Source organism: Chelmon rostratus, chromosome 4, assembly GCF_017976325.1.
Source record: "Chelmon rostratus isolate fCheRos1 chromosome 4, fCheRos1.pri, whole genome shotgun sequence".
Taxonomy (NCBI): domain Eukaryota; kingdom Metazoa; phylum Chordata; class Actinopteri; order Chaetodontiformes; family Chaetodontidae; genus Chelmon; species Chelmon rostratus.
In genome coordinates, this window is record NC_055661.1 from 29763386 (window position 1) to 29786864 (window position 23479).

The following is a 23479-nucleotide window of genomic DNA, read 5'->3' on the forward strand; positions in this document are numbered from 1 at the left end:
CTGGGCAGGTGTGCAGCTTTGATCAGTTTGGGAGAAAAAGTTAAAGTTAGCAGAAGTAAGTTCTCCTGAGGTTAAATCCACTTCTCTGTCCGATCGTCTTCGTCCAATCAGCTTCCGTCAGATTTGTGTTTGGCTGCATGTGAAGAACGACAAAGATTAAAGGAAGCAAACTGACGGTGTGAAAGTGCTGTTCTGAAGCTGAAAGACAACAAATAACATCTTTCACTTTCTCTCTTTATTGTCTGACTCATCAGAAACAGGTAAACAGGTAAACAGGTAAACAGGTTGTAGCGTTGACGGTTGTGATGTTCAGAACTTTAGTTCCTGGTGCAGTTTCTTTCTTCAGATTTATTATTTGAACGTCTCGCTGCTCAACATACGTGACTCATGTTTTTAGGTGACCGTCTGTCCTGCGGTCATGAACGCAACATCTAAGGAACTCCAGGAGGGAAGTTGGGCACGAACGTTCACTTTGACTCCAGGAGGAGCTGATGAGAATTCAAAGGTCAAAGGTCACAGTGACCTCACAGAACATTTGTGACTATAACTCAAGAATTTATTCACTAATTATGACAAAAGCTCACACAAACGTCTCGGGTGATGAAGTCATGACATTTTCTATGCAACAGGTCAAAGGTCAGCGTCACAGTGACATCATCGCGTCCTGCAGAAACTCTCGTCTGTCCGTCACTCAGCAGCAGATTGTGACCATGTGTCGCATGTGCTCAGATAATCTCGGGTCCACCTTGAACCTGAGCTGATTGTTTGATTCTTCTGAGCTGCAGGTTCATCATGTGTGAAGCCTCCACGTTTCACAGTCTGCAGCTTCTCTTCAGCCATATCTGAAGCATCGTGGTCACCGCGAGCCGATCGGTCCTGCTGATGTTGATCTTCAGGTGATGGTGTGTGAAGGTTTTCAGTTCCTGCAGCTGATTGTTTTGGTGTGTTTGGTGAAGTCTGGCAGCACCTTGTTGCTGTGAAGGGACGGTTTGAAGCGGCGAGTGTTGGCGTGTGCAGTGCAAACAGCAGAATCACCAGCAGCCGCTCAGTAATGAGCAGACGGGACGGAGTGGGTGGGACGTACGGGGTTAATGAGTGAGCCGGGGCTGCTGGGAAACGATTGGCCTCAGGTGACGACACGCCTGACGGACACATGGCTGCAGGCGGTGCTGTGAGCCGTGACGTTCTAGAGGAGGGAGGTCAGAGGAGACACACACACACACACACAGGCACACACACACACAGGCACACACACACTGCAAACAGCCAAATCAAAGTCAGATGACTTATCTGAAATTAAAAAAGCATCGTTTTTTATCAAGATTTATCTTCTCACCTGGCAGGTTTTATGTTACAGCAATTCAAGCTTAATTACCTTAATTATTTTGATGAGATATTCAAATTTCTCTTATTGAGATTTTTTGTTGGCTAAATGCTGAAAACTAGACTCTCAAAGCTGCTTTGTCGCAGTAAATAGTGATTAAAAAGGCACCGCTGAAACTTACAAGGTAAACAATAATATGAACGAGGGCTGAATGAACCACTTCCTGTTTCGGTGCAGCTTTATTTAACGACCTGCAGGCAACAGTAGAGTTTAGGTTCGTGTTTTTTGGGCTTTTCAATCTGCCTTTAATGAATTAAAGTTTAGCCTGTTTGTCTCCCTGGCCTGGTGTCCTACCGGTCGCCTCATCCATTCATATTGAGCCACGGTAACCACGGTGACACCACCTTAACGAAGGGCCACGGACACGCCCCCCCGATTCCCCCTCAGCCATAATGAAAGACCAATTAGAGAAGAGGATTAAGGCGCTTCACGTCCACACACAAATTAGCATTAATCAAAGAGTCACTGTGTGTGTGTGTGTGTGTGTGTGTGTGTGTGTGTGTGTGTGTGTGTGTGTGTTCTCCACAGTGAATAGTGATGAGCTCCAGGCTCAGTGTGAAGTCGTATAATTGCTGCTGGTGTTTCTGATCAATACCACACCCACCACCGGGCTCAGCCAATGGGATCAGGCTTCCAGCCGGAGGGTGTGTGTGTGTGTGTGTGTGTCTGTCTGTCTGTCTGTCTGTCTGTCTGTCTGTCTGTGTGTGTGTGTGTGTGTGTGTCTGTCCTTCTGTCTGTCTGTCTGTGTGTGTGTGTCTGTCTGACTGTGTATGTGTCTTTCTGTGTGTGTGTGTGTGTGTGTGTCTGTGTGTGTGTGTGTGTGTGTGTGTGTGTGTGTGAACCTGAGCTAACAGGGTAAACTGTTCTCAGAGGAAAGTTGCCCAGAGAAGCAGGACAGATGAGTGACAGGTGTTACAGGTGTCACAGGTGTGAACTGAGCTCAGAATGATTCACTCGTTTAAAGCAGCAGACAATTAAAGGTTAAACACTCAAACTATGATTTTCTTTCATTTTTTCCCAAATAACTTGAAATCCTGATGGAAACTTAACAAAAGAGAAGTCAGAGGCTACTATGTGTGCTCTGTACACACTATGTGTACTCTCTACGTACTATGTGTACTCTCTGCATACTATGTGTACTCTCTACATACTATGTATACTCTCTACATACCATGTATACTCCCTATGTGTACTCTCTACATACTATGTGTACTCTCTACATACTATGTGTATTCTCTACATACTATGTGTACTCTCAACATACTATGTTTGCTCTCTACATACTATGCATATTCTCTACATACTATGTGTATTCTCTACATACTATGTGTGCTCTCTACATACTATGTATGCTCTCTACATACTATGTATACTCTCTATGTGTGCTCTCTATATACTATATGTACTCTCTACGTACTATGTATACTCTCTACATACTATGTATACTCTCTACATACTATGTGTACTCTCTACATACCATGTATACTCTCTATGTGTACTCTCTACATACTATGTGTACTCTCTACATACCATGTATACTCTCTATGTATACTCTCTACATACTATGTGTACTCTCTACATACTATGTATACTCTCTACATACTGCGTGTACTCTCTACGTACTTGTGTACTCTCTACATACTATGTGTACTCTCTACGTACTATGTATACTCTCTACATACCATGTATACTCTCTATGTGTACTCTCTACATACCATGTATACTCTCTATGTGTGCTCTCTACATACTATGTATACTCTCTACATACTATGTATACTCTCTACATACTATGTGTACTCTCTACGTACTATGTATACTCTCTACGTACTATGTGTACTCTCTACGTACTATGTATACTCTCTACATACTATGTGTGCTCTCTACATACTATGTGTACTCTCTACATACTATGTGTACTCTCTACATACCATGTATACTCTCTATGTGTACTCTCTACATACCATGTATACTCTCTATGTGTACTCTCTACATACTATGTGTACTCTCTACATACTATGTATACTCTCTACATACTATGTGTACTCTCTACGTACTATGTATACTCTCTACGTACTATGTGTGCTCTCTACGTACTATGTATACTCTCTACATACCATGTATACTCTCTATGTGTACTCTCTACATACCATGTATACTCTCTATGTGTGCTCTCTACATACTATGTATACTCTCTACATACTATGTATACTCTCTACATACTATGTGTACTCTCTACGTACTATGTATACTCTCTACGTACTATGTGTACTCTCTACGTACTATGTATACTCTCTACATACTATGTGTGCTCTCTACATACTATGTGTACTCTCTACATACTATGTGTACTCTCTACATAATATGTATACTCTCTACATACAATGTATACTCTCTATGTGTACTCTCTACATACCATGTATACTCTCTATGTGTACTCTCTACATACTATGTGTACTCTCTACATACTATGTATACTCTCTACATACTATGTGTACTCTCTACGTACTATGTATACTCTCTACGTACTATGTGTGCTCTCTACATACTATGTATACTCTCTACATACAATGTGTATTCTCGCCATACTATGTGTACTCTCTACATACTATGTATACGTATGTATATGTGATACGTCACCTTAAGTAAACAGTATACCAGTTGTACTTGAGTAGAGCCTGTCAGTACTCTGATTACAACATGTTCAGGTACGACTCGACGAGTTAAAAGGCCAGAATATGTCAGGAGGAGTTTGCTGATGAAGAGCTAATAATCCCTCGCCCTCCTCTTCCTCCTCCTTTGTCTCCTTCAAGGTTCTTCAAACAGAGAGCTGCTCAGGATTTTAAGCGTCTGATCTTTAAATATGATTTTTATCTCCCTGCGGGGGAGACATTTACTCTGACAGGTCGACGTCTCCCCTGAGGAGGAAACTTACCCTCCTCCTCCTCCTCTCATCTCCTCCTCTCTTATTATCTCGTGTCATCTTGACTCTCCTCCACATCCTCTCATCTCTCTTCATCTGCTGTCCTCCTCTCTTCGTCTCTTCTCCTCACCTCATTTCTTCTCTCTGCTCGTGTTTCCTCTGACACTTCCTGTGATTTACAGTCCGACTCGCTGACGTCCTGTTAGTGTGTGTGAGGTTCGTCTTCACGTCGTTCACTGCAGGAACAGAAACATGACGTCTCAGAGGGACAGTGTACTGAAAACTACACTGTACCAGTACTCTGTTACAAGTAAAAGTCCTGCATTGTAAATGTTACTTCAGTAAAAGTATATAAGTAAAAGTACTCAGTGTGGTAAAATGTCCCCTGTGACTGTTGTACCATAATATGTGATCTCATCAGATAATTCTGGCTCATTCATGTAAAAACAGGATTTCACTGTTTAGCAGTTCGACAACATGTTGGTGCGTCCCTCAGCTCTGTCTGACTTCCTGTCTGTGGCTCGTTGGTTCCATCTGAAATCTAAATATTTCTTGTTTAAAAAGCTTCATGAATTTGCTCAGTCAGCTGTTCATAGTAGTTTTTAATCAGACAAACAGGAAATAGAGCTTCTGTTGGGACTATTTTCAGCAGCGGATGAATCCACATTTGGTCCTGTTTGTGTGTGTGTGTTTGTGTGTGTGTGTGTGTGACTGAGTCAGACTAAACCTCAGTGTGTGTGTTCATGAGTGAGGCTCACTGATGTGTTTTAATGGAGCTTTATGGCTCAGAGGAAGAAGATCTACCAGGCTGTGATACACAACAGTTAATGTTAGCAGTTAGCGGTTAGCCTGACTGACGCTTTCAGTCGGGAGCTGAGACGACATTTCTTTTCCTTTGTTGACACGAGCATCAAAGTTTATTTTCAAATATTAGAATATTTAAATGATGAGTAAAATTAAACCCTGCACACACACACACGCACACACACACGCACGCACGCACACGCACACACACACACACACACACACACAGCTGAGCTCTGAGTGCCACCCAGTAACAGGCCGAGTGTGAATATTGAACTGACTTATCTGGTGACACACCAGGCCTGACTGTCCAAATTAATACACGCACACACACACACATACACACACACACACACACACACACATACACACAGGGATTATATATGGAGAGAGAGAGAGACCAGAGCCCCGGGATTTCTTTATTTAGTAGACCCCCTTCACACACACACACACACACACACACACAGTTTGCTGAAGGTTTGCATGAAGCCTCCACCTTATCGCTGAAGTTTCCTTCTGCGCTCCGTTCCGACCGACGCAACTGTAATTTCATGCCTTCTGTGTTTTCTGTGTGTGTGTGTGTGTGTGTGTGTCTAGCCCTGTATCAACTACCCAGAATGCAAGCTGGGTTGATAATTATTCAAATGTTTTGTCTGATCCAACAGACGCAGCTACATGACAAACATAACGAGGACACTAAAAACACACCTCACACCACAGTCACACCAGCAACTAAAAATATTAATAGGAGTCATGAAGGTCTGACGTGTTTAAACCAATCAGCAACCTCCTTAACTGTGTGTTGGGCTGCAGTTCCTCTAACAGCCACTAGATGCAGCTGTGATAAAACCCTGACTGTATTGAAGTGAATGAGGAAGCCTCCAGCTTCCTGTTCAGCTCCTCGGAGATCTTTCCACTTCTGATGGGAGAGAAAAATAGAGCTGCTAAGTCAGGGAGAAGGCAGGTAGGTGGCTGCCTGGTAGGGGCTGATGATTGGCAAATGCAGGTCGACTTGGGAGGAAAGCTAGTTGTGCCCCAGGAAATAGTTTATAGTAATCTGAGGCCGGACATTGTCTTATGGTCCATGAGTAAAAAGACTGTGTATTTTATTGAGTTAACAGTCCCTTGGGAAAATTCAGTGGAGGCAGCTTATGAAAGGAAGAAGACTAAGTATGCAGATTTAAAGACAGAATCTGAGCAGAGGGGATGGAAGACCAGGGTCTGTCCGGTTGAAGTGGGGTGTAGAGGTTTTGTTGCAGGGTCAGCTGTTTCACTGTTGAGGGAGCTGGGAGTGCATGGGCAAAATTTAAGGAAGACAGTGAGGGAGATGTCAGATGAGGCTGCTAGGTCTAGTCAGTGGATATGGATCAGGAGAAATAATAGTAGTTGGGGGGTGAAATAGGGACTGTGAGGGAGGGGGGGGGGGCAGAGGACATGCATGCCTAACCCGGCGGGAGAAGAGGTTAAAGTCTGAACAAGACACCTCTCCTCTGCTCTGCTTTCCCCGCCCCATCTTCTCACTCTGCCAATAGGAAGAGAACCAGGAAGAGGAAGTTTAGATAAGGTGGGGGTGTGGCCAGCTAGAGTCTCTCTTTGGGACCATGCGGCCTGTTCAGGTGAGTTTGCGTTGTAAGATACAGAGTTGGCTTGTTTTTTGATCTTTTTGGTTGTTTTTCTGTTTTGTTTGCTTCTTGAAGGAAATGTGAGGGCTTTTATTGGTGCAGTTGGTGAGAGGCAGGTGTAGATGATGGTAGTGTGGCAATCGGCAGTTACATGATGCATCTAGGCCTGTGGTAGCATTGTAGCAGCTAATAATAGCTAAAGCGGTGAGAGTATGATAGTATCTTAGCAGTTAGTATTGGCAGCTAGCAGTTAACATTAACAGTATAGGTGAATCTAGCTTAATTGTCTTCTTCTGTTCTTCTTAGCAGGTAGCGGTTTCCATTTACATTTGCACTATTACATTCTCAATGTTTCATTGTTTAGATTGCACAGTTTTTACTTAGTTTGTAAAGTTTTTATTTAGATTGTACAGTTTTTATTTATCTCTTTTTTTTAATATATGTCCTGTCACAAAGGGTTGAAGAGTAAAGCAATTTCGATTCTCTGTTTGTCCTGTACATACTGCAGAATTGACAATAAAGCTGACTTTGACTTTTGACTTTGACTTAGCACTTAACATTAGCTATCGGAACTGTATTGTCTTCTTCTGTTCTTCTTAGCGGTTAGCATTAGCATTAGCAATAGGTAAATGATAGCATCGGTACTGGCCACTACCTGGAGCATCTCTGGGTCAGTTGAACGTGGCAGTGCTGTTTGGATTGTGTAGGAGCAGTGTGAACTGGCACTAGGGGGGGTGACTCTGGGACGCCGGAGCTCACCGCCTAGCCTCCTGGAGGTGTAGTGGGACTAAGTAGGCGAAACACTGTTGAAGGGAAGTTTCCACCTGATGACCCCCAGAGACGTGTTAGGAATCACTGCTCTTTGGCAGGTATAGAGGCAGATTAGAGCTCCAAGGTTCTTCACTGAGAATGAATCCTCTTTTTGAGCACAAGTATCTTGTGTTTAAATTAACTTTAAAGACCTCGTCCACCTCAGGAACCAATCAGTGCACAGAGGAGAAGCCAGGTGTTGCTTCTTATTGGTATTCTACAAACTAAGTTTCACTATTTTCATCAAAGGCCGAGTTCTGCCGTGTTCTGTTTTCAGCTGCAAAACTGCAAAAGGAGAAATGTTGAGCCTTCGTGTTTTAATGAAGGATCTGAAAATATGTGAGCGACACTTCCAGAGAAAACTTGGGTTTGCAGTCGTCAATTTCCAGAACAAACAGACGGTTTTAGCCACAAAACTTACTCTGAAGCCCGATGGTGTTCTGTTTGTCCTGGTAACGCAGCCGTTCTGGTGTTAGCCAACGTTAGCCTGCCAAGTTACATGATGATTCATGTCAAATGCTGACAGACCCTGTTCACACCCGAGGCCCTGTTCACACCTGAGACCCTGCTCACACCTGAGGACCTGTTCACCCCTGAGACCCTGCTCACACCTGAGGCCCTGTTCACACCAGAGGCCCTGTTCATACGTGAGGCCCTGTTCTCACCTGTGGCCATGCTCACACCTGAGATCCTGTTCACACCTGTGGCCCTGTTCAAGCCTGAGACCCTGCTCACACCTGAGGACCTGTTCACGCCTGAGACCCTGCTCACACCTGAGGCCCTGTTCACAACTGTGGCCTTGTTCACACCTGAGACCCTGTTCACACCAAAGGGCCCTGTTCATACGTGAGGCCCCGTTCACACCTATGGCCATGCTCACACCTGAGATCCTGTTCACACCTGGCATTAGCATGCACCTTGGGTGATCTGATCACAAGTGGACTGCTGAGGCACTTCGCCGGTTCACACCTGTGTCCATCATCTGTCTCCAGCTGATCACCTCCACTAGAAGGTCAAAGGGCCCTGTTGCCCTGACAACCAGCTACAGAAAACAAAACTGTTTCCAGATCTTACAAACATATATGGACTATTCCAACTGTTGAGACCAACAGGACGACGTCATTGATGACTGGCAGAGGAGCTCAGAATGGGAGGCAGCACCAGGTCAGACAGTCGCTGTATAATCTGCAGCTCTCTCCATCTTTGCCTTTTAATTCATCATAATTTTCACAGACGTGTTTTCATAATAACAGTCAGCGGGGAAAATGCTCCTGGTGTGTCAGCGCTGCATTGACTTTGATTTTCAGTGTGTGTCGTGCGTTTCCTTTTATTTCATCGTCTGATTCTATGTATGTATTGTATGTATATATCCAGACTAATCACAGCCTGCAACTGAAACCTGAATCAAACGGTGAGAGAAGGAGAAAACTTCTGCTCTGACGCTCCTCAACACAAGGAAAAAGACTGAGAGAGGAACGTGTGTGTGTGTGTGTGCTGCACTCCACCTTTAACCTCAGACGACGTTCATCATAACGAGCTGTAACACAAACACTGGATGGCAGTGAGAAGAACCATCCTGCAACTGTTCAGACACTCCCTGTGTGTGTGTGTGTGTGTGTGTGTCCTGTGAAGCGTGGTACAGTATGATAATTGAATTTTGATGAAAACCACATGGCTGCTAACTCGACATGGACACACACACACGCATACAGACACACACACACTCACGCACACACACACACACACAGTGAGTATCTGGTTGTGTGTGTTTCTGAGTGATAATTAAAAGGAGGAAACTTGCTGCTCAGGATGTGAACAACTTAACTGCAGCTGAACTTAAAGCAGTTTCTCTGTTCTCTCCTGATGAAGCAACATCACTGACCTGAAACCAGTCTGACTCCTCCTGTCTGGACATTAAAGCCCCCCTGCTGACACTTTCGTTCATTCATTCGTCAGCTGATTGACGGTCTGCATCTGCAGTCTGTTTGTTAGCCGTTGCTCGTTTATGAAGTGGCCTGATGTCAGTGACTGACTCAACTTCATGATGTGCTTTCAACCAACGAGTCGGATCCAAAATATCAGTTAAATATTTTACGCAGCTACACGTTTTATTGTGTTTCTGAACATTTGGGAATATTATCATATTTGTTCTACCAATTTAAAATCCTGAATAGTTTACATCCATTTACTTGCGTCTTCTTCTTCTTCTCTGCCTTTGCTGGCACACTGCAGAACGTTAGCGCCACCTGCAGGGCAGAGGAATGCTGCGAAGTCTTCGGTTGGACTGTGTGATGAATGAGGTTCATGAGCCATAAATACAGACTGAGTACAAACTGAAGCTTTCAGCAGAGGTTTGTCTCTGGGGTGAATGTGATGAAGATCTACAGGAGGCAGAAATACGTCGTCTTCAAGTACCAAAAGTAAAAGTACTCATTCTGCATAATTTCTGAATATTCATTATTGATTCTAATCATTTAATGTTACAGCTGATGAAGGTGGAGCTCATGTTAACGACTTCATTTACTGCTGGATAGTTTCTGAATTTGACTTTTATCTTAATCTATAATAACACATCATCATTTATTAGCTCATTATATTTTTTATTATTAATCTGAATCTGTTAAGTACCTGAAACAAACAGTGTTTCCCTCTGAGATTTAGTGGAGTAGAAGTATCAGAAACTGGACACACCTCAAAGGGAGTACAGTTCTTTGTTTAATGGTATTCTGGTGGTACTTTTGTCACCACAGCCAAAAAAGGCTCAAACAACAACTGAATCCAGTCAAAACCGGTTTCAATCTAAAATAAAAACTTTATCTCGTTCTGGTGACATTTAATAACCAACAGTCGAATGCAGATTAACACAAAAAGAAACTTTATTTACAGCTTTCATGAAAAACATTACAACCAAATCATATTAAATACAACACACGGCCCCCACAGCTGGACAGATGATACAAACATGAAGAGATAAATGGAGTTGGGAAATGTTCAGTTTTGTAACATGTTGAGTTTCATAGAGGTGAAGAGGATCTACTCTTAAACTGCTCATTCTCCATCGCTGTGCCTGTTGACGTGCAGACTGTCGATAAAGTTGCGCTGAATGGGACGGCGTGTGTCCTGCAGTCTTCAGTGTGTTGACGTGACTGACCTGAAGAGACAGAAACACAGCCGGTCACACGGACATCCGCTCATGTCTGTCGTGGCCCCCGCCTCTCTTTGGTCCGTCGTCATGTTTTCTGCCTCGTGTCAGCGTCTCTGTTCAGACTCAGCAGCCGCCGGCGCTCGAATATCAAACATCTAAAATCACATTCAGATCAGACTCAGCTCATCAGCTGCTAGCCCGATGCTAACGGCAGGCACTGAGGAGAATCAGAAACCTGTCGCTTCAGCTCCTGATGCTGCAGGAGGGTCCACAGCACAAACTAAGCAACGTCCTCTGGACCCCCTTTAGACCCTCGACGGCTGGATTATATTCCAGTCAGCGTCTCATCTTTATTCCCTCAAGTTGACTTTACACTCTGATATTTAACTGCTCTGACCACACAGGAGTGTGTGTGTGTGTGAGTGTGTGTGTGTGTGTGTGTGTGTGTGACCTTGAACTGTGAAGTTTAACTGGTGAACTCTTCTGTGTGAATCGAGTGTGGGTTGAAAAATGATGTTTTTATTCACTTCTGCCACATTTTGAGGCGTTTGGAGGAGCGGCTGACTGTTTTCTGGCCGTGCAGCTCTTTTTCTGTGTGTTTTTTGTGGTGAAAGCTGAACATCAGTCAGACCGGATCCCGTCGAGGACTCAGGTTCACTGGTAGAAAACAGACTGGAGGCTGGAGAGGACTCTCTGAGCTGCAGAGGTCACACGGTCGTATAAACAGCTGATTAAACTGAAGCGTCGTGAACTTCCTGCTGAGGTTTTGTTGTTTGCGATGCAGAAAAATCCAAACCAACATTCTAACAGTCAGCAACAAACATTTATGTTTAACAATGAAATGAAAAATCAGACGTTTCTGATTCAAACTCAAGTCTTCTGTGAACTCACAGCATCCTGTCGGGGGGGTCCAGGTGTGTTCACAGAGACAGGTGCGGCTTCCTGTACGTCTGGTTGGTGATGGAAAGGCGGGTCAGCCGGGCGCCATAATAATCCACGATGTAGTTTGACCCGTCTGCTGGACCCACGATCTGCAGGAGGCAAAATAAATATGATAACAAGCAGAGAGGAAGAACATGACTCCATTCACACCTGAGTGACTCCATTCACACCTGAACATGTGACCGTCTTACAGAATATGATGCGTCGCTGTCGATCAAACCAGCCGACGTAGGATTTTGTTCCCATGAGATGAAAAAAATTCCATCTTTCCGGGCGCCACTGCTCTGTATTACAGCCTGGGGGGGTTAATGGTTACATTAACTGCTGTCACACTCTGTTTAAAATCCCTGATCCATCAAACATGGCCAACGATCCATCCATTGTTGGTCCCCTTCACACCTTCCCGTGATGGATTTCCAGCCTCTATTATCTAAAACGTTGCAACAGGAAGGAGCGATTCGTCCCTTCACCTCCCGTTTCTCCCGCTCCATCCGTCTGTCTCCGTCCTCTCAGAGTCCATTAGGAACTTCTAGAAGCATCATTCATCCTGAGGGCCTCAGAGAGACGCAGCGCTGCGCGATGGATGGACGTAAATAATAATCAGAAGGCCGACGCCTGTTTATTCATCAGGCTCGCCGCTCTTTCCCCCCGTCGGGCAGTTAGCTGCTAAAATATGAGGCTCTGCCGCCGCGCGCCGCGCTGAAATGGATCCTCCGGGAAACGAGGAACTCTTCATCACAGGTGTCACTCTTAAAGAGGACGTGAGACAAAAACCGGAGTGTGTCCGTGTGTGAGGAAGAGGCATTCAGCTAAAGTGAAGTTTAAGTGTTTTTGACTTTAAATCACTGCTCTCTGGTCAGTTTGAACAGTCGGGACACAGCTCCTCCTTCCTGTTCTGCATCGTTAAACATGTGGCGAAGCTTTTCAGCACACAGCGCAGAAAAAATCATCAGCTAGTCGACCGACAGAGATTTTATCAATGGATGAATCTCAAAGCTCAATCTTTATTTCAGTAGTTTAACATCATCAGATGGAGTCTGATCTGGTTCTGAATAAACAGTCAGCTGACCGGATCCTGACTAATACTATTTCTGAAGTCCAGCAGTTGCCAGGCAACCAACAGACATCACAGAGCATGGAACATCATCACCAGAATCTGACCAGGGCCTGACCAAGACCTGACCAAGACCTGACCTGAATCAGACCAGGGCCTGACCAAGACCTGACCAGAACCTGACCAAGACCTGACCTGAATCAGACCAGAACCTCACCATACCCTGACCTGAATCAGACCAGAACCTGACCAGAATCTGACCAGGGCCTGACCAGTACCTGACTAGAACCTGACCAGGATCTGACCAGGGCCTGACTAGGGCCTGACCAAGACCTGACCAAGACCTGACCTGAATCTGACCAGGGCCTGACCAGTACCTGACCAGACCCTGACCAAGACCTGACCTGAATCAGAACAGGGCCTGACCAGAACCTGACCAGGATCTGACCTGAATCAGACCAGAACCTGACCAGGATCTGACCAGGACCTGACCTGAACCTGACCAGAGCCTGTCTGGGTTTGTGACTCACCTGCATGGCGATCAGGATGAAGTCGATCAGAGTGCCGATTCCACAAAAACCAACAGTACAGAACTTCAACAGTCCTGAGAAAGAAGACGAGTCGATATTACATGGAGACAATTTAAACAGTAATAACAGTAATAACAGTAATAATAACAGTAATAAACAGTATTAACAGTAATTATTAATGATAATAAATCCAGAACGTCCTCAGGTCAATGCTGAGCAGCTCGCCGTGTGTCATCAAGGCTGAAACAGTGAGTCAACAGACAGGAAATTAATTCTGATGGTTGATTAATTGTTTTTGGGCAAAAATACCCAAGTTTCACTTTTTCTCAGTTTCAGATCCCAGAAAAATGAATCGGACAAAAAAAGATGTCAGAAGATTTTGGACATTTAATTTATGAACCAAGAAAACAATCTGAACGTTTCAGTTTCAGTCCTGCAGGTCACATCCTTCCCCCTCTCTACATGTTTGCTGTGAAATTATATGACAAAGATAAAAATACAAAATAAACGTCTGAAACTGCGACTGTGTGAAGTGAAGCGACACGCTGGCAGGTGAGAAAATAACTGAACTGCTAAACTGTAACTGAATTACTGTTATAGACTCCTGAACTCCAGAAATCTCAGGATATAATTCTTGCTCTCAAGAGGATGAACCCTTCATATTTTACTGAGTCTGTGATCTTTCCCTTGAGCGCCACCTTCAGGACAATCTGTGCATGTTTGCTGGGTCTACTCGCCCAGACTGTGGCTGGAATCTGCAGCCTGTAGGGGGCGCTAATGTGATTTTACACTGTTAAATCCTCTTATGTCATCATATCTGTGTTTGTGTTATTGTTTGAAGCTCTTTAACCACGTTGTTCTTAGAAATAAATCTGACTTGGCTCAGATCGGCTCAGCTTGGCTCGGTCCGAGTCAACCTGTGCCAAATCAGGCCAGGTGTTCGTCAGTGCAGCTGTCCTCCATCCAAAAACCCCCCTGGCATCACACACACACACACACACACACACACACACACACACACACACACACACACACACACACACACACACACACACACACACACACACACACACACACACACTCTTTCAGCCTTTGTATCGGTGCAGGTGTCTCATTAAAAGAAGGATGAGTGTGGACTCAGTCTGCTGATAATAACTCATCCTTGTTGTGGAAATCATAACTGTTATTCTTTGGGTTATTATGGTCTGCTGCGTGTAGATCAGTCACAAACAAACCCTAATTGAATTCAATCTGACTTCAGGCTGGAAAACCCCCAAAATATGGAAACAATTAAAGGGCAACGCCGCCCTTTTCCATCACCACATGAAGAAGAACCATGTTTAACACGAGTCTGCCGCAAGTCTGCAAATGTCCACTAGATGGCTCCACGAAAAGATAAGACAAGATAGACTTTATTAATCCCCACCCGGGGAGATCTGAGTATTACAGCAGCAGGTAATGGTAAAAAAACATGGCAACAGAAATAGAGAAATACAAAATACAAAATAAAAGCGGACTATATATGCACATTTATACAAATGACTACATAAAACAAAAATATGTAAAAAATATAGATTTATTGCCGCCAAGAACTATAAGAAGAATTGTCGTAAAAAAACTCTGACTGTATTAAAATAAATGTAAAAACCTCCAACTTCTTTCTACAAAGTCTAAATAACTTCAGCTCTCAGTGGATAATTTCACTCCTTCTAATATAAGTGGAGAAAATGACCATGTCTTATGGGTCTGTTCACCCAATGCCAAACATCGTCCCTCTCCTCCCTCTCATATCCGTCCACTCACTTTGTGTTTCTGTTTCCAGGCTTTGAGGTAAAACACAGTGAACGTGAATGAATTTAGTCTGTGCTGCTCACTGTTTAATCCACACCAAACAATGGAGACGATTTCTTTATTATAAAGTAGTTCAAATTCTACTCAGCGAGGCGGTCTTCATTCCCGCTGCTGTATTACACAGGAGGAAGTGTTTCAAGTTTGTGTGACTGAGCACAAATAAACTGGTTTGTTTCTATTTTTCAGTAAAATGTTTCAGACAGAAGTTTCAGCTTTGTGTTTATTTCAGCTTTCATTTATTTCTATGTGTGAGATCACAGCAGAGGACGTTTGTGTTGTGTGACTGGGCGATAGATCTTATTCAGCCTGGGTGGATGGACAGGTGAGTGTTTACCTGACTGACAGGTTTGTGACCCTATTACAGTCAGGGATGGGGGGAGGGGGCATCACCTGCTTGTCCCACCTTCTCCCAGTGTCTCCGTTTCCCAGCTGCTGAATCTTAATTTTGGGAAAAACCTAAACCCAAACTGCAGACTTCAGGATGTGTGTGTACCTAGAGCAGGATATCCCAGGTAGAAGCGGTCTGCTCCCAGCCAGCCCAGAAACAGAGATAAAGCCACAGCTACTTTGTAGGAATATCCACTCCTGAGAGAAAAGACATACTTATTGTTTTTAATAATAATAATTATCATCATCAATCAAAACAAATCACAATCAGCCTCATTTCTCACGTGATTGTGTTCTTCAAACTACAGTTAAGATGAAATCTGATAATTCAACCCTGCAACTGAAGCCGATGCTGTGTGTGTTTGTGTGTGTGTGTGTGTGTGTGTGTGTGTGTGTGTGTGTGTGTGTGTACTCACACATTCCTGCAGGGGATGGTTTTGTTGAAGCCCACCTCCTCCCCGCTGAACCTGAACTCTGTCCCGTTTGAGAGCCGACAGCTGATGTTTGGAGCTGGAAGGCACTCCACTGAAAACACACACACACACACACACACACACACACACACACACACACTTAGACTATTGAAGCCGACAGCTGATCAGAACAACAGAAGCTGGTTTGCAGATTTCAGTCAATCCCAGTCTGAGTCTGTTTCAGATCATTTCCATCGTGTATTTAATGATTTAAATCTTGTTCATGTGTCTGTTCTTATGATTTTTTTATGTCTTAATGCTTTAAATATCTTATTCTGAGCTGTGTTGTTGTTGAAAGGTGCTGTAGATATAAACTTTACTTGCTTTAGACAGGATGCTGGACACACAACAAAAACACATCTGACACAGAGAAAAGTCACTAATCATCCAACTTAGCAGCAGTGACCTGAGCCGCCCGCCGTTTTACTTCAGCCTTCTTCAGTCCACAAACATTTCCAGGCTGCAGGCAGATGTGACCAAAGCTGAAGATGGAGCATGCTGTCAATCACAGCTGTCAATCAGGCGTCACACTCACCCCAGGCGGTCATGTCCCTGCAGTTCTCCGGCTCCTGAGTGGCTTCATCTATCTTCGGATCTTTACAGAGATACATGAGGAGAGTGAAGGAGTCCAACCCTGATTCAACATCAGCACCACGGAGAGGAGTAACAGGAGCAGATACACTTTAGACAGAGAGGCCACATAGAGAAACCGCGTGTATGTGCGCCATTTCCCGAAAATAAACTGGTATTCATACAAGAAGAAAGTATGGAGAGGTTGTGTCCCCGTATACTCTGCACCTTATAACCAGGGCGGACAATTAGCACCAGTTAAATGTTGTAAAATATTCATTTCAAACACTATATAATGATTACTTTTGAGAAGCTGGTGAATTCTAGCATTTATCTGTCAGTGGCTGGTGGATGTTCACACTGTTAATTTTTCAAATGATAACGGACATACAGCTCCATTACTCTACGTTAGGTAATAATCATAAAATCAAACAGAGCAGCTGCTATATTTTATATCACACGACTGATAATAATGTCTGTAACGTTTTATCTACAAGCTTTTAGCTATTCTTTAAATGTCATTAAGCTAGCTCCTGCTAACCTTAGCGACCACCGTCGATCAGATTATCTTGCGTTAGGTCTGAGTTACGTTAGTAAACAATAATTAAAGGATATTGTCCGAGTCTTAGGTTGTCGCAGTTGTCCACGTCCTCCGCCAGAACTAGCTTTAAATGGGAGTAAACACAGTAAAATAAGAGGCTCCATATCCCGGAGCGTAAACAAACCAGTCGTCTCCGGGAGGACGCCATGTCTATCTCTGTCACGTGACAGGATGATGCATTCACAACTATCTGAAAAATTGGGATTAGCGGACGACGATAGAAAAACCAAGTGTCAAACAATGTTTCACTAAGTGCATTGAAAATAAACGTGTTTTATTGAAAAACATTTATGTAAATACATGTATTTAATTAAACATGTTCATAAATTAGCTGTATTTTTTATTTAATTTTACGGCTAACAACCAGTTACATTGCTTATGTCTTTATTTATATATTACATATACGATTTTATTTTTCATAGTTTTTTAAGTATAAATACAAAACATTCAGGTTGACCACACCGCCAAACCCACGGTATTAAAAGATAAAAAGATGTTAAATAGGCCAGTTAAAAATTCTTCTTTTCTTACTTTGTCTTTTAATGACATTTATCAATTGGAAAATTGTTTGCACTTACAGCCGCTCTAGAGTGAGAACATAATACATTCAATGAATAATAGCAAAAAAGATATTACAAAGAATTGAAAGAGTATCCAGTTTATTTCATACGTCCTTTTACAATAGGGGCGGTTTGTCGGTTTTCGTGTCGTGATTCAGTGATAGATTTTCCACTTCTAATCTCTCAACATGTACTGAGAACAAATATTTCCTACAGACTCAAATGCAGCATTAAAGCGACTCTGGTGCCAGACTGGATCCAGTTCATGTGAGTTTCTCACCAGTTCAAAACCCTTTTAAATCTCTCGGTTTTCTATGAATTCACCACCGACTGGCGGCCACAACATCCGACTGTTTATCCGCGCGAAATATTACGAAAAGAGGCTTTTTAAACGATATTTAACAAGCTAACTTCGCATGCTAGCGGCTAGCCAACTGTTAGCGAACTGCTGTGTTACTGTGATCAATCTGATGGAGAAGTTGTGTAATGTTGCTTTAGCTCAGTTAACGTTTAGAAAAACACGGAGGAGTTCAGTTTGATGTCGTCGCTGAATTAATAATGTGTGTTTTCAGAAGTTGCAGCTGGTTGAAGAGCTTTTTTTCTTCTGTTTTTAAAGTTTGATGCACCTGTTGCGACTTGAACCTGCTGATAACAGATTCAACCGTTTAACCGTCACTGTTCAAGATATTCTTTATAAATATACACAATATGAAGGCGAGCAAATGTGTTTATTGATTAGTTTCAACATGTTGTTTTATATCCTCCCCTCTGAGCTGTTGAGTTTCACTTCCTGGTTTCTCAGGTGAGCTCACAGGTGAGCTGGCCCCGCACACAATCACAGATTTGAGTGTAAGTGAGACCTTCAGCTTGGTTTCTGTGTCGTTATTCAATGTGAAGGTTTGGGGAATGCTGTGTCGTTTGTTTTTCCACCTGTATGTGCTGATAAAGTTGCTCTGTAACCTGGCTCTGCTCTGCTCGGCCTGTGTAAACATGCTAATGAATGCTGATCTGACGGCCTGATAACGGGCCGTTCACCTGTGACACTGAACACCTGAACGCAGCACAGAAAGGCCTGCTTCATGCCAGCCATGCTGGTGTCAGAGACCCGCAGCAGACACATGTGGTCCGTGTTTTCAGGTGTCACGTAGATCCGCAGGTGTAGCTGAGGCAGGTGAAATGAAGTAGAAAACAAAGAGCTGTGAGGAAGCAGGTGACTGGATGAGAACTGGGCGTTGTTGTGTTGGAGAAGAGCTCAGGTGGTGAAGTCATCTTTCACCAGACAGGCTGACAGCAGCCAGTTTAGTGGCTGGCGGTTGAGTCCTAAAGTAGGTAGAGTTAAAATGACTCAACAGTTTTTATAATCAACAATATTTAAGTCATTTATGGAGAAAATTCAGTTTCCAGCTGAGCGAATGTGTGTTTTTCTCTGTTTGATATCACTGTGAACTGAATATGTTTGACTTCTGGACTGTTGGTCTGACAAAACGAGACGTTTAAAAGACATTAGACTGGTTTTCAGTTGCTCTTAATGTGCTTTTACACAGAGCAGCTCACAGGAAGAGAGAAATAGACATGCAGCTCAACACAAGGACAAACAAGACTGAACACAAACCAGCAGAAATTAACACAGAATCATGATTTACATACAAGGAGGTGAAACACTAAGATCTAGATAGATAGAAAGGAGCTCTGACCAACAACATACAATGTCTGTGCACGAGTCAAACTGTCTGTAAATGTGAGTGGAACAAATATTGAATGTGTCATGTAAAAGGTACGTTTATGTACATGAAGTAGGTGCAGTACACAGAGGAGTGAATGTCTGTACACAGCGTACACAGTGAGCAGGGTTCAGACAGACAGCGGTGGATGATGTTGGGCTGAGAGATGTTATTAGAGGATGATCGGTGGAAAGACTTGGCTGGCTGGTGCTCGTTGTTTACTGACACATTAGGCGTCTTAGAAGTAAAGGATCGTGGAAGAAGTGGACAGCAGGTCTCAGGACAGCTGCTGGAGACTTTGACCAGCATCAGAATCTATGAAAAGTAGATGAAAGCAGCTCACGAATGATGTGATGGGACAGATGTTTGAACCACTGTCATACAGTCTGACGCATCAACAGCCGATCATCATCTGAAGATTCGACGTGTCTGCTTCACGTTCTCGTCGTTCTGTGAATCATTCTGCTGATCAGATTTAACAGAGCTGTATAAGAACGCGCTGAGTCCCTCAGGATGAATCGAACCACCGTTTAGTCTTAAAGGATAACTTTGTTTTTTTACAACCTGGACCTTATTTGTAGCATTAAATACGCCCATTTACTCACCCAGACAACTTTGGTGGCATTTGGAGTCGTTTTGAAGAAATTAGCCCCAGAGGAGTGGCGCGTATATCCGTATAATGCGAGTACTCGGGGCATCCATGCGCAGCCTCTATATAACGCATAATCTGCGGAAACTCATTCATATTCCAATATTTTGTTCTGATATGCTGGTGCTATTCCCCTCTGAGCCCGTGGTGGCATGTTATCAACACCCGCCGTCTCTAGACAACTACCTCTGACGTGGATGATGTCATTACCGAACGCCGGGCGCTGCGAGCAGCCGGCCACAACACGGCTGACTCTGCGGCGGTCGGCTACGAATACGCAATAACGAACCACAGCTGAGCCAAACTACAGCTAAACTAGCCGACCGCCGGCTCAGAGGGGAATAGCACCAGCATATCAGAACTAAATATTGGAATATGAACGAGTTTCTGCAGATTATGCGTTATATAGAGGCTGCGCATGGATGCCCCGAGTACTCGCATTATACGGATATACGCGCCGCTCCTCTGGGGCTAATTTCTTCAAAACGACTCCAAATGCCACCAAAGTTGTCTGGGGGAGTAAATGGTCGTATTTAATGCTACAAATAAGGTCCAGGTTGTAAAAAACCAAAGTTATCCTTTAAATCGTGGCTTTTATTTTTCTCAGCTGCTTTGATTTGAAACATATCAGTCAGGAAGTTTATTGTTGCACATTTCATGCACAACGGCAGATCTGAGGTTTTCATATGACGCATTAAAAACATTGAAATGCAAATTAAAAGAACAGAAGATAAGAAGCTCTGTTTTAAAGGGATATTTGACGATGTGTTAATTTAAACTCAACACTTCCTCCATGTTTGGATGAATTTTTTAATAATGGGTGTTCCTGTTTGTCAGATTGATCCGGAGCGACAGGCCGACCGGAGGGACGACCATGTTCGAAAATGTCCCGGCAGGTAAATCCTCTCACCTGTTCGACGTTTCAGGGCGCTCGCTGCTGGAGCTGCAGATATTCGTGCCGTGAACACGTCCTGTGTTTGTCCTCAGTGTCCGCAGTGGAGCGTCAGCAGGTACTGGGAGCTGTGGAGCGTCTGCAGGCCAAACTGGTCCAGAGGGAGGAGTGGACCCACAGTGATCACATGGCAAACCTGAGGGAGACCCTGCAGAGTCCACTGTTCAACCACATCCTGACCCTGCAGCACTCCATCAAACAGCTCCGGAACCAGGTGAGAACCAGAACCGGGTGTGTCTGAATGTGTCACATGACTCAGAAACCAGATCACAGATTGATCCTGCAGCTGTCAATCAAAAGCTCTCACAGCAGGTCAGTGAACAGCTCAGGAACAGTCACACAGTCCTGGAAGAAGTCAGTAATACCACCGTTTAAAAATACTCTGATACCAGTCTAAAACGTCTTCATACCTCGTCATTGTGTATACGCCATGGTTTAATTCAATGTAAAGTCCTCCACCGTCTGCATTATTCAAGGGATAAGTTGGCCGAACTCTTTCCCACTACAGACCCAGGCTGTCCGAGGTGCAGTCATGTACCCACCACAGTTGGACATATATTTTGGTCATGCACCTCCCTCGACGACTATTGGAGACAGATATTTGATGTATTTTCCAAAATCCATTCCCAGCCCATAACACCTGGCTATCACACAGCTATCACACATTTTTGGCGTACCACCACCAGGCTGCAAAGTCTCAAACCTGCAAGCAAATGCTTTGGCATGCTCGCACGCAGACTCATACTTTTTAATTGGAAGTCAAATTCAGCCCCGTCATTCCTGCAGTGGAGGAGGGATGTGCTATCTTTTCTACCTTTAGAGAAAATGAGATACAAGATATGTAAAGCCCACAGAAACTTTACCCTGACCTGGAGTCCCTTTATAGAATTTGTGGGCTTTTCTTTTCAATGATACACCTTAATGCAAGTTGTATTGGAGAGTTAAAGCCTCTTTATTATCTGCTCAAAACATCAAATCACTGAACGTGAACATATAATGAGGGGTTCCTGTCTGACTATTTCTGTATTTGTTTTTGTACTTTTTCTGTTTATTGGGGGTGGGGGGTGGGTGTTAATGTTTGGAAGTTGTATGTTTGTTAATAGAAAAATGCAAAATGAAGTTGGAAAAAAAAACAACTCTGATACCAATAAAAGTCCTTTATTCCAAACCTTCAGGTAAAAGTATTACCAGTAAAATACAGTTGTAGTACTGTTCTCTGTCAGTGTTCATGTTGGATTCGTTTTGTTGATGAGCTCGAGCTCATTTTATGGCTTAATTGACTGATTTGTCAGAGAGCTGTCAGATCAAAGTAACAGAGTAAAAAAATATTTCTGAAATATAGTAGAGTAGAGGTATGAAAATACTCACTCCAGTACTTGAGTAAAAGTACTTAGTTACTTTGCTGCACTGCAGTCACAGACAGTCTGAGTTTCTCTGTTGCGTCGTGTGTTGTCGGGCAGGTGAACTCGTGTTTTATGTGTTCGCTCCACGTTATTCTCACTGTGTGTCAGAGCGATGAAGGTGTTGAACTCAGCAGATTTATGACTCACGTACTCAGATTACATCAGAAACATGTCCGACCCGTGAGCGGGAGTTTATTTTAGAGCCGCTCCTTCTGGTTCTGTTCACGATTAGCTGTTGTTGATGTTTGAAGTGTTTCTGATCAAAGCAAAAACTCACTAATGGAAGATTTACCGAGGTGGACAAAATATCAGAAACGTGCTGCAGCCGATGCTTCCCGTCAGCAGTGAACTCGCCGCGAGAGCCGCCGTCACCGTCGGCCTGTTGTTTCATCAGTGCATAACCGGCTGCGTCTGCAGACCGATGAAGGCCTCCCATCTGATCCGACATGCGTAACTCCGCCCAGGCGTTGACAGCCTATCGGGTCTCGGTCCGCCGCCGCCTCCTGTGACCTGTCAGCGTGGCCGAGCGGGGACATTGAATCCCCTCTGCATCGCCATCTGTATTCAGCTCCAGCTCGCACTGACGTCGAGCCTTTACAATAAACAATCTGCGGGCCAAATTAAGATAATGGCAATAACTGACGCCGGGCTTCATATTCTAAGTGCTGCGAAGGTCAGAGCCGAGTCTATGAATGCGTCGGCGGAAGCCGGCGGAGGGTATATGAAGCGGGGACTTCTCTCTCTTTCTTTATTTATTTTCCCTCCCGCCTCCCCCGGCTCTCTGCGGATCTATCAAGCTTTAATATCTAGTGTCTTGGTTTGAGTAACGGCCCTGTCGAGGCGGTATTGATGAAATGGCTCGGGATCCTGCTCCGTCAGCCTGGCCTAAATAAGCCGCAGACTGATAAGTTTCCACAATGTGAGTGTAAAGGTCATTAATACATTACCTGTTCAGAGGGAGGGGGCCTGCAGAGGAATCTATTGATTTTCCTTTCCCTCTCTCCTCCCCACTTACCCCCGGCCTCTACGCTTCATTTTTATCCCTCCATGTCTTTCTTTATTGTCGATAGCGTCCTTGCATATAAGAGCGTCTGTCTGTCT

At 43.9% G+C, this 23479-nt stretch overlaps 2 protein-coding genes across 2 annotated transcripts in view; one reads left to right on the plus strand and one right to left on the minus strand.

Moving 5' to 3' along the window:
* Positions 1 to 10392: 10392 nt before the first annotated feature.
* On the minus strand, positions 10393 to 17271 carry tm2d1 (TM2 domain containing 1). Its single transcript, XM_041935936.1, has 7 exons — positions 17108 to 17271; positions 16458 to 16531; positions 15866 to 15974; positions 15556 to 15647; positions 13212 to 13285; positions 11577 to 11716; positions 10393 to 10691 (listed from the first exon to the last, which is right to left on the minus strand). The coding sequence occupies exons 1-6, from the start codon at positions 17239 to 17241 to the stop codon at positions 11606 to 11608; spliced, it is 594 nt and encodes a 197-aa protein (XP_041791870.1). The 5' UTR covers positions 17242 to 17271; the 3' UTR covers positions 10393 to 10691; positions 11577 to 11605.
* A 605-nt stretch (positions 17272 to 17876) lies between these two features.
* Positions 17877 to 23479, plus strand: part of patj (PATJ crumbs cell polarity complex component) — a 54928-nt gene continuing 49325 nt past the window's right edge. Inside the window, exons 1-3 of the mRNA XM_041935934.1 lie at positions 17877 to 17920; positions 20861 to 20919; positions 21011 to 21189. Coding sequence (XP_041791868.1) covers positions 20898 to 20919; positions 21011 to 21189 — 201 coding nt within the window. The 5' untranslated portion in view covers positions 17877 to 17920; positions 20861 to 20897. The remainder of the gene's footprint in view (positions 17921 to 20860; positions 20920 to 21010; positions 21190 to 23479) is intronic.